Source organism: Camelus bactrianus, chromosome 5, assembly GCF_048773025.1.
Source record: "Camelus bactrianus isolate YW-2024 breed Bactrian camel chromosome 5, ASM4877302v1, whole genome shotgun sequence".
NCBI lineage: Eukaryota > Metazoa > Chordata > Mammalia > Artiodactyla > Camelidae > Camelus > Camelus bactrianus.
The window spans coordinates 42,881,573-42,893,828 of NC_133543.1; the positions used below are offsets into that span (position 1 = coordinate 42,881,573).

A 12,256-nucleotide genomic window follows, 5' to 3' on the forward strand; every position below is an offset into this window, starting at 1 on the left:
TGAACTCCTGGTAGCAGTGATAACCCCCTAAAGTAGCACAGCTCTAGGAGACATACCTCACAGAATACCACAAGGGAGCAGGCTGAGTTTGAATTGCTTCTTGCCAAAAACTGACAATTCTGTCCACTGAGGTATTTTTTTTTCCTAATAGAATGTACCAATTTTTAATGGATGTTAGTGAAGAAATATTTCACCTGTTATGCTCTGTAAACTGAAGAATTTCTTTAATAGGATTAAGAAGTAATGTTAAAATATTTTAATTGCAGGAAGAATATGTATACAATCATTGGAAAAATACCTCCTGCAATAGTTCAGAAAGAAATGTTAAATACAGTGTACCTGTACCTTTATACAGTAATTTTAGGGAGTGGCTATAGAAGAATTTGATATCTGTCTTCTTTCTTGTGATATGTATCTTCCAGTGTTATCAAAATCCATAGGTTTATAAATAAAAGTATATCAAAATAAGTAACCTATATACACTGTCTAAAGTTTGATGGTTTCAGTTATCTACACATTTGAATAAATTTGTATAAACTTGAATAAATATCTCTTTGGTTGTTGCTAAAATGAAATTACGAAGTTTTGCGATTTATTTCTAAGATTAGTTTAATTATTTCCTATATTTTGCTTGCAGTTTTGTTGTTGATCTTACTTGTAATACTATGTTAGCAGATTTATTGTTTCATTCTTGTTTTTTCCTGCTAATAAAATTGACATAAATATTATTTGTGTATGTTAAAAACTTCAGCACCCATTCTGTCACTAAGGAGCTAGATTGGTAGGACCTAAAAGTAAGCAACTTGTATCATTGTTAAAAACTATAATCCTTAAAATAGAAAATATTTTGACTTTGGAAAGTTATCACCTGGCAGAGAACCTTCTAATCTTTTTTAAAATGTTGACTTTCTAGTAGGTGTTGGAAATCTGCAAAGGACGTCCAGCCAACGAAGTACCCTTACATACCAAAGAAATAATTATGCTCTGAACACAACAGCTACCTACGCGGAGCCCTACAGGCCAATACAGTACCGAGTGCAGGAGTGCAGTTACAACAGGCTTCAGCCCGCAGCGCCGGCGGACGATGGCACCACGAGATCCCCGTCGATAGACAGCATTCAGAAGGACCCCAGGCAAGTACTGCCGACAAGTCTCCAGAGTGCTGCCGTAGCTCCGGGTCAACCATTTCCTTCATTCCAACCTTTGTCCAAGTCACTGTGTGTATTACAATACCAATAACTCCTTACTTCTCATATTTCCAGTTGTCTTCCAGCACGGTGGGTCACTGAGATTAATTTCATTTTAAAGATAGGTTCCTTCTTTCCAGGCTTTAGTAATAAAGTTAGAGAACATGCAGGTCTGTGTGAGTGTCTGCATCCATCGTTGAAATGCTTCACCAAGGCAACTACCTGGGACGGCCTCTTAGTCTGAACTACACAGAGGATTGTAAAGGCTCATTTTATACCTGTTCCTTCATCCTGGCTGACTTCTTAGATGATGGCTTCAGAAAATGCATATGGTTGTTTTAAACTGGGAAAGACTAATGCCATGTACGTTTTTGATCATATTGGTCAATGCTGTGTTGGGCTTTTATTAACTAGGTCCTTTGAAAAGCTTTCTGCCATTTAGGGGAAAATAGTTCACAAGCAATTCTCATGTCTCATAAGCCAAAAATATTTGGCAATTAATAGACATTTCTCCTTTTAATTTTATTTGGCCCTGTAGAAAACATATTTTATTAAGACAAGTATGAGTCATTTAGTAATTAATTGATTTGGAAAAACTAGCCTCATCTTTAATGAAAGCCATTTGAAATACTCAGGAAATAAATAAATTTAGAAACTAAGAGAATTTCAGCTTCTGAAAGAATGAAATTGTTAAATTTTAAGCAGCTTGAGAATTATTTTAAGGCATATATTAGCAAGATTTCATTCACTCATCGCCCGCAAATAGTAGTTTCACTGAAAAATTGTTATTATTATCAATTCATTTTTAGCAACCTACCATCTTATTCTAATGAATGTGATTTAAAAGCATGAGTGAGGCTTTGGTTATTAAAACAAAATAAGGTACTTTTGAGTGGATTAGGAAGTCCAGTGCCCCGCTAAAACCACTCCACTTCACTCTTTTGCCTTAAATTCTTTACAGTTTATATGTACTTTTGGTTCTGCTATTCCTATTTGCTACCCTTCTGTCATTTTCAGGATTTTTAAAAATAATTTCTCTAATAGCACCTCCAAATCAGAAATATTTTTACATGATTCCGCTTTTTTAAATTCTCAAAATAACAAAATCCTAGGGCGTCCCTATAGATACAGAAATTCTCAAAAGGGTTTTGAATTGTAGGTAATTTAGACCATACCTAGACTGATCCTGAAGAGAAAAGAACAGCTACCCAGAAAAGCAGTGAAGCGCGATTAGAGCTTTGCATTTAATATGCATTCCTGGAGACTTTAGTTTTGCACTCTCACAGAAGCTTGTTCACAGTAAACAAGGATTTCATGTCTGATAATATCCTTCAGTTATTCATAGTATGATAATTTCATAGTCTAATGCATAACATTGTTAGTGCCAGCTTTGATTATGTAAAACTTTACTGATAATGCATTTTGTAAGATGAATAAATGATTATCTTATAATAACAGGTGCATTTATTCTAGTTGAAACTGGAATCCAAGTGAATTTAAAGTTTGAATATTCAAGCCAAAATAAAAAGCTCGTAACAATTACTTAATTTTTAGTTTTAAAATAGCAATTTTAGTATTTTTATTCACATCTAAACCTACTTTATCATTAATTATGTGTTATAGTTAGCCTGAAAATCCTTGTAAGACTGAAGAAGTTATTGATGTTTTCTACATAAAAAGAAATGTATGAGTTTTTTTTTAACAGTTGTTTGGTTTGGAAGCAGAATTTATTGATAGTACAAATAATTCATCTGAAGCAAGTAGCAAGGTACTTCCTATGAAAAGTGGCAGGGTCTGAAAGAATGACAGCATCCACAGTGTTCTTTTTGAGCAGGGCTTCGGCTCTGACATTGAACAGAATAATTCCATTTACCATCCCCTTGACTTTATGTTGTCAAATATTTTACTTCTACATAGATTACAAAACCCATAATTCAGTGTTGTTATTTTTACTGTAATCAGTTGTCTTTTAACAAAATTAAGCTATGTTAAAAAGATAGTCTATATATTCACCTACATACTTATTTATAATTCTCTTCATGTCTTCCTATTAATTCTAGTTTCTATCCCTATTCATTTCCCTTCAGCCTGAGGAACTTTCTTTCGCCTTTCTTGTGTTGCATGTCTGCTGGCAATACATTCTCTCAGCTTTAATTTATCTATGTTTTTATCTTACTCAGTTTTAAAGGATAGTTTGGCTGGATATAAAATTCAGGATGTGGCAAATAACAAAATTACTGACAAGTGTTTTTGATCCTGTCACAGTTGGTTTTGTTCTTTGTTAGGACAGATCTGTTTCCCATTTATTTCACTCACACATGGCCCTTACTCTGTGGCATGGTTCTTACTCCTAAACATGGCCTTTGTGGACACTAAATGCTGAGGTTATCAGTGAGGTCTGCACTGTGACTGGGCTGCAAATCCAGTGTCACCTCGTGTATGTTCAGCTCTCGTTCCAGCAGCAGCCACTTTTCCCCAGACTTACATGTGCCTGCATATGTACAGCCCAGGGCTCAGCTCAGGACTTGTGAGTGATCCTTGTACAGACTGGTAGAATCTCCTCTACGTAACTCTCTCCTCTCCAGGATCCTGCTCTGCAAATTTTGACCTCTTTGGCATCTCCAAGTCCAGTCTTTACCCCTCAGTTCACTAAGACCATTATGCCCATTTGGACTCAGCTTCTTGTGCTGTGATCCAAAAAGTGCACTGAGGCAGAAAGCCAAGTGAATATGAGGTTCCCAGGGTGATGCCCCCTGCCCTGCCCTTCAAGGATTACATTTTTGTGTTACTTATTGTCTGGAGCCTGAAAACTGTTTCCTCATACATTTAGTCCAGTTTAATGGTTGTTTATGGTGGGAAGGCAAAGTCCAGTACCAGTTACTGTGTTATGGTTCAAAACAGAAGTCTGGGCTTAGGTTTTGATGAAGTAAATTTTGGCAGGCATTGATGCCACTTGGCCAGCCCATGAATTGATAGCAGTCTTTCCAGGATAAATTTTTGCTGAATATCAAGGTTGGAGTTATGCCAGCCAAGCCCAACTGCCCATCTCCAGCTGGAGCCTCCCCTTCGTGCTGTCTGGCTCCAGTGGCACTCAAGGATGCCAGGAAATCTTGACCATCCCAATGCCATTTAAAAATGACAAAAATATGTATTTGTGATGATTGGGTCATCAGGGAAAGATAAAATCATACTCCTTGCAGTCTGTTGATTGTATCGTAGATTTATATAATAGGCTTTAGACAGATTTTCATCAGAAGTAGTTAACATGGTTTCAGTGCATAAAAGGAAATCTACACTTATTACAGAGAATGCACCTACTTAGTATAGTTCACTTTTCAGGGATGATGAATATTAAAACATCTGATCGTAATTCAAAGCATGTAAAACACTGTAATGTACATCATCACAATTTAATCATCAGAGCCAGCCTAAGAGGAAGTTAGAAATGACAGTTTTTTTATTCCTATTTTACAGTTGGGGAACCTGAAGGTCTAAATAACCAACTGGTTTTCAGAATCACATGGCAGTTGAAGGACTTGGAACTTAACCATAGGCAGTCTAACTCTAAATGCTGTGCTTTTTCTGCTCCATTATCCCGCCTTTCTTGGCATTTGTGGTTTTCTCAATGCCCATTAATGACATTATCACCCAGTCTGTCCCCCAAGCCAGAAATTGCTATCTCACTTGACTTCAGTTTTCAGTAGATCATCTGGCTGCCATGCAGAGCAGACAGGGGAGAGGGTGATATTTGAAGCAGAGAGAAAGTGTAGGAGGCGTAATGGAGAGAGGGATGGATTTGGTTTGTATTAAATATTTTAGAGATAGTCAACAGAGCTTGCTGATGGATTGGATGAGAAGGATAAGAGAAAGAGAAATATCAAGGATGGTTCTATTTTATTTTGACCACATCTAAGGGTAGTGGCTAGTCTCCTTGCCACCAGCCGTTATCTCCCTACACGGAAATGTAACCGTGTTGCTTTCTCTCACTCTCCAGCTTTAAAACCTCCATCAGCTTTCTGTTCCTTGTGTGTGGAGAAAACATAGACCACTAACCTCCACTGCTTAGTTACTAGCCCTCGGTTCCTTTCTGTGGATATCTAATGTTATCTGATAGTGCCTACCTCATGGGACAGCAGTCAGGTAAATGAGGTTAATACCTAAAAAGGTCTTGGCATAACACCTGACACAGATAAACTCAGTAAGTAATAACTCTGTTATTGATATGAAAACTAAACTTTTTTAGTTTGACATACAAGACCCTGTACATAAAATCATGTCTTTTTCCATGTTTTTATCTCTGGCACCTGCTGGGGCACCTGTAGCAGAGTAAGAATGCACTAGTGGTGATCTGAATGTGTGTGTTCAGGTATGGAGAGGCCTTCGCCTTTGTAGTAGACGACCCAGTGATTACGTGGAGCCTTCCCAGACCAGGAGGAACCCTGGACCTTTGAAAACTGGGCAACAGAAGTATCACTGGGTCATTCAAAGATTTTTGCAAAAGGTTTATTCAGGATTAATTCATTTTTGACTAACGGTTTACTTTATCCTGTTACCACAGTCTGCAAATGTGTTGCTTTGGGAACCATTTGTAAGAAGCTGATCTTTACCTAACATAAGCATAAATTCACATTTAATAAGGATTCCAAATAGTGAGCCAGTCAAATGACATCAGAAAATTCTGACAATGTGAAGTTACCTTAAAAAAAGGTAGTATAACAGTATGTAAATGTATTTAGTAGCACGATTATACACTTACTGTACGTGAAATGGGGTAGCATAGGGAGTGGCAGCACAGACTGAAGGCAAATGCTTGATCTACTGTTGACTAGCTGGGTGACTTTAGGCAAGTTGCTTAGCCTTTCTGCTTCAACGTCCACATCTGTAAGGTATAAGAATAAATGAATTAATAGGCATAAAGTACCTAGAATAGTGCCTGGCACAGAATAGGTGCTCATATATTACGTACTATTTCATAATGTAAATCTTTGAAAAAAAATTCTGTACATGCAAATGCACATCTGACATCTGCTTGCATGTGTAGGAAAAAAAGACCAGCAGGAAATGTCAGCAATGGTTTTCTCTGGATATAGAATTACTGAAAAAAAGTTTTTATAATATATTTTTATGTTTCTTTTATCAAGAGCAACCATATATATTCAATTACTTAAAAATTGTCAGGCACACAACATTTCCAGTAGCCTTTCTTCCTCCCTGCTCGGGCCTGCCATCTCCCCCAGCTGAAATTCACGTGAGCCCTGCACCTGCAGGCTCTACATAGGTAGAAAGGCGTAAAATTAGAATCAGGAGGAGGAAAACAAGAATGGAAAAGTTACTCACATTAAGAACCTCCTTTGTTCCCCTGAATCATTCTATGTACCCTGATTTCTTTAAGATCCTAAGCATCTGAGCCTCTGCATATATTCATCAGCAGAAAAAAATTATTTATGTATGTATGTATATTGTAGGATTTTTGTACCATCCAATTGTGGCCTCAGCTGAGGTTTTTTTTTTTCTGACAAATGTTTCATTCTGTATATTGGTAAAACGGGAATCTTCCTTTATGAAGCCATGTTTTCCTCATGCAGGGAGTTTGCCTGGCGTGATCCCGAGCTCCCTGAAGTCATTCACATGCTGCAGCACCAGTTCCCGTCGGTTCAGGCAAACGCGGCAGCCTACCTGCAGCACCTGTGCTTTGGCGACAACAAAGTGAAGATGGAGGTACAGGACCAGCGGCCGGGATGCCGGCGTCGGCGGGGTGGGGATAGAGCGGTGCCTTTCCCTTTAGCCGCTGCGTGCTTAAGAAATGACCAGATGCAATCTAGAGACCCCTTTAAAGGGGTATTTTGATACTAGTTACTCTTTTATTCTTTTTAGTTAAGAACTTATTCATTTCCGCATTTCTCAGGGAAAACTAGGAGGAGTATATTTCTTAGAGTGCGTTTAGCATTTTCAAATCTTTTGTCCTTTCATTAGCTTATTACAAAACATAAAACAAGATCAACTTAACTTGCATTTTTAAAGTATTTTCTAAAACTCTATTACATAAAAATTACTGTGTGTACTAGTGTACACACATGTATTTTATGAGATACTGGTCAAAATCGGTGCCAGCAGACAATTAAGTAAAGTTACAGAGGATTTATAACTGTTACTAATACTGAACATGTATGAATATTCTATTTCAGATTTTAAGGTTTCTTGGCATTTGTAGAAACACAGTCACTGATTTAACACTTTAGGCTTTTTTCCCTCTGCAGTGTCACATAGAACATTAGGGGTTTTCATCACTTTAATATTCAGAACAACACACAGTTATAGACCTAAAGGTGGATGCAGGAAATAAAGCACAGAAATATTCTCATAATGTGCTAATAAAGTGACACATAGAAGAAGATTGAGGGAGAGTAGCCTGGAGAAACAATTCTGAAAACCAAATGGCTCCAGTAAAAATACCTTCCTGTGTTGTCTTTGACCCCGCATACAGCTTTGTTGTGTGTTTGTTGGTTTCCCTCAGAGGTGACAGCATAACCCCTGCGTGCGCTCAGAGGGTTGGAGTATGGCCGTGCTCCCTGCACGTGACCTTTAATCCATCTCGATCTCCCTTCCCTTCTTTAAGCCATGAACCCATGATAAGAGATTCATCTTGGAGCATGTCCTTAAAAATTTATAAAATGTGTTATTTAGAATAAAAAGTAACCTTTTGAAATGACCTGGAGTTGTCTGTTTTCCATCATCTTTCCCTCACAGACATTTGTTTGATCACTGATTTGATTCATCACGTGTCACTTAGTCCTGGTCCCTAATTTTTTATTCTAGGTGTGCAGGTTAGGGGGAATCAAGCATCTGGTCGACCTTTTGGACCACAGAGTTTTAGAAGTTCAGAAGAATGCTTGTGGTGCCCTCCGAAACCTTGTTTTTGGCAAGTCTACAGATGAAAATAAAATAGCAATGAAGAATGTTGGTGGGATACCTGCCTTGTTGCGACTGTTGAGAAAATCTGTTGATGCAGAAGTAAGGGAGCTGGTCACAGGTGGGTAAAAAATGTGATCTTGTCTCAAAGGAAATGTTGAAAACCATCTATCTAGACTCTGCCCTTGTACAGTGGTGTTATGAAGGACTTGGAGGTTCTAGCTAAGAAGTGATGATACAGCGCTCACAACTGACACAGGCTGCATGTGAGTTAATCTGATGACTCAGGTCTTGTAGTGCTGCAGAGTCATCTCTACTAGTGTCATTTACTGTATCTGCTAATGCGTAAGTATCAGCTAACAGATGTCTTGTTCACAGACGGCTGAATATGTCATTTTTTATTACATATTCTTTGTTTTAAACAGACTGGATCCCCTTCATTATGAAAACAAACTGTACGTAGTGGATTGACTACCTTCCCCTCTGTTCAGCCAGAGTCTGAATACCTGTTAGTAACTCAGATGCTTTTCTAGGTACTGGAGGCGTAGAGATGAAAGAACTCAGTCCCTGCCCTCAAGTAGCACTTTGACTCTGAAGGAACACAAGTGGTTCAGTGAATGTCAGTGAAAAGTGCAGGCGCCAGGACTCAGTAGATGTTGCATTGGGAGCATGGCGGATGGGCAGGGAAGTTCCCTATCAGTGTGAAACCAAAGCTGTCCTAAAGGATGAGGCATTAGCTGGTAGACAGGGGAAACGTTTGCAGTCACACGCAGAGGCTCAGAGACAGCATGGGATACGGGGTGGGAGCTACCGGCAGGAGGAGGATGCTAAAGGAGACAAGACCACATAGAAACGCAGGCCTGGTTTGGGGAACTCGTGTGAGGGTTGTCCCCCACGCGCAGTGGGAGTGGCTACAGGACATGGCATGGCTGGTTTGGTCTTTTAAATGCACCCTTCCAGCAGGCAGCGGGTCAGGGATTGACTTGAAATAGAGGAGCCTGGCAACTGGGAGGCCTACAAGGAGGTCAGGAGTCTAGAGATAGCAGCTTGAACTCTACCAGCGGTAGAAAGAAGGGTGGGCAGTGGAGAAGAGGGAGCTGTGGGAGAAATATTTCACAGCCAGAGCATGATGGTTCAGTGTGGGGAGTGAGATTCCCAGAGGAACCAAATGATGCTTTTTCTTGAGGTCAAGATGAAAGAACTATTCTGCAGGAGGGTGAATTAATGACCTTTTTATAATTAGGGGGAAATACCAAGTGTTCATTAGGAAAACAGTTAAATAAATGACAGTATGTCTGCACAGTGAAGCCACATGTAAGGGTTAAAACAGGTGCATTAGAGTTATCTGTAGCAACAGATAAATCTCTAGAAACATTTGGAGAATGATAAGCCCAGTGTGGTACTGTGGTGTAAGTTTTAAATATTCAGGTGAGGCCGTAGTTTATTTTTTGATACAGGCACATGCAATAAAGGTAAAATTTTTCACTGGTATGCTAAAAGACAGATTCAGGGTGGTGGTTACCTTTTCAAGGTGCAGATGGAGAAAGGGGGATTGGTGGTTATAATTCAGCTCTGTTTCTTTAAAAAAGAAAGATAAATCTGAAACAAGTAAGACAGCGTGTTAATATAGTTGACCCTTGAACAACATGGGGGTTGGGGGTGCCAGCCCTCCGTCTAGGTAGTTCCTCTGTATCCTGGTTCCACATCCATGGGTTCAGCCAACCACCAGGGGTGCAGTTCTGTGTATTTACTATGGAAAACAATCCGTGTGTAAGTGGGCCTGTGCATTTCAAACCCCTATTGCTCAAAGGTCAACTGTATTTAGCAAAGCTAGGGGTGGTGGACACCTGGGTGTTTGTTTTATATTTGCTATGCTATTTTTCATGCTTGAGATACTTAATTTTTAAAAATTTTAACAACAATTTTGTGAAAATTAATCCCGTTCTCCACTGGCTTCCAGTGTGAAATCAGAGCTGTGGTTCTGTCAGCTGTAATTCAGTGACAGTTGGGAATGTAGCAGACCATCTCAAATCTAATATTTAATTAAGGGGAATCAGCTTTCTTTTTTTTTTAATATTTTATTTATTTATTGTTGTATTTATTTTATTTTGGTAGCGGCGGAGGCAATTAGGTTTGTTTTTAGAGGAGGTACTGAGAATTGAACCCAGGACCTTGTGCATGCTAAGCATGCACTCTACTGCTTGAGCTATACCCTCCCTTAAGGGGAATCAGCTTTCTTATAAGGTATTCATGTTCGAAATAAGTACACCATACTTCAAATAAGGTATGAAATTTACATACTAAAAGTAAATACACTTTACGTATAATCTTAAACTCCAGAATGGATTGTCTGCCCCAGTGTAGTTTGAATATTAATGCTTTAACACATCTAAATTACATATTGATTTCTTAGTATGTACTCCCTCTTTCTAAAATGCTTTTAAGACATCAGACCCTCTCACACCAAAAAATAAATGATTTACATTTACATATAAGTAAGTATTCTGTGTGTGTGTATAAAATGAAATTAGAAAAAGCTAAATAGAATTAAGGAAAAAAGATTATAAACATATCCGATCTGGAAGTTAACACAATCCCTGTGATTACACCCCAACATTTGTCTTAAGCTCCCTGTTAGGGAGGCACAGAGAAGACAGTCTATGAGCGCATTCTTCCCTCGCTTGATGTTTCTTTCCCATCACTTTGAACTTCCTGTGTAACATTGGAGTGTTTTCTCCCAGTAACACACCTGTGCAGCCAGCAAGGCTGCAGAGTGATGTGTGCCAGCTCCCCGAGGGGTCTGCGGCAATCCAGGGACAACCTGACCTTGGAAGCACAGCCTCTCCTCAGACTTGGTTCTCGTTTAACTAGGCAGATCTATCACGACTTGTTTCGTACATCCTTACCGTGAGCTTTTTTTGCTTCTTCTGTCATAATTTCTCAAAGGAGGAGTAAGTCTTAGCTGGATTTTTGTTTCTGAGGTTTTATCCTTGGGAGAAACTGTTACAGTGCCTTTCCTGAATTGAGCTCAAGGAATTTGTGTGATTTAGGAATAAACAAGAAGTAAAGTACATGAAAGTTCGGTGATTTCTTTTTCATTTTAGAATAAATCAAATTAATTAGAAGTAGAGCCAGACTTGATACTAAGGGCTTTCATGCACTTATTTACCAGGTGCATACTCTGGATGTGAGAGCTGATTTAGATGCTTTACTCCATATTTCATCCTTTCTGTGTGGGTACAGTACTAAGTTGCTGAGAGCACAAGATGTTTTAAGACATGGACCTTGACCTTGAAAGGCGGATGTGAGTTTTCCTAATTGAAAAAGCTACTCCCCTAATTGTATCACTTCCAGTGTAAAACTAGCAACAAACTCTGATATTTCTTTTTTGGAAACAGCTGCCAGTACCTTTTAGACTTTTTTTGAAGTATTTTGTGGGCCATACTTACAGGGTAGGGAATATTAAGAACTGCTTTATAACTCTGTATTTTTACCTCTAACGATTTACACTGATATGTGGACTGATTGCTTATGAAATGCTCTCTCCAAAACTAGTCTTTGCTTTGGAATGGGAGTTGTAAAAATATATAAAGGAATTAGACTAGAATACTTCAGAATTGAGTTTCCAGTTTCAAAATGCTAAATGTCAGCCCAAGTTTGATTTGTATATAAACATTACCTACCTGATATGAAATTACCAAGTCATGATACAAATCTAGCAGAGTTGCTTGGGGTGGGGGTGGTGGGGTGTGTATTACATGTATACATATATTTATAGGTTAAGATTTATGGAGACATGAAAAATTATTCACATTTCTGAATTCCAGAATTTAGTGGTACCAGCTTTAACTGATACCAGTAATATTTTAAGAGCAACTAATCCCTTGATATGTTTTAAAGAATGACAACATCAAGAAATCCCTGAGTTCTTTCATTAATTGTTACTTAAACCAAATACTCAGAAGCTGTCTTTAAATCGTAGAATCACAAGGTTGGAGGGGACCTCAGAATTCATTTTGCCCAATCAGCCATCCAATTTATGAAGCCCTTGTACAGCTTTCACACACAAGTAGCCACCCCACCCACCATGTGCTTGAATCCACAGGGATGGGGAGCCCATTACTTCGTGGGGTTAAGACTGAGCAGCAGGGTTATCCAGA

At 38.7% G+C, this 12,256-nt stretch overlaps 1 protein-coding gene across 17 annotated transcripts in view; it reads left to right on the forward strand.

Moving 5' to 3' along the window:
* Positions 1-12,256, forward strand: part of PKP4 (plakophilin 4) — a 210,052-nt gene that overhangs the window by 164,188 nt on the left and 33,608 nt on the right. For 14 of the 17 annotated variants that reach the window (XM_074363696.1, XM_074363701.1, XM_074363704.1 and 11 more), the window contains 3 exons: positions 914-1,137; positions 6,777-6,905; positions 8,004-8,217. In XM_074363696.1, coding sequence (XP_074219797.1) covers positions 914-1,137; positions 6,777-6,905; positions 8,004-8,217 — 567 coding nt within the window. The remainder of the gene's footprint in view (positions 1-913; positions 1,138-6,776; positions 6,906-8,003; positions 8,218-12,256) is intronic. The other 3 variants (XM_074363698.1, XM_074363702.1, XM_074363700.1) reach the window with 1 other exon arrangement.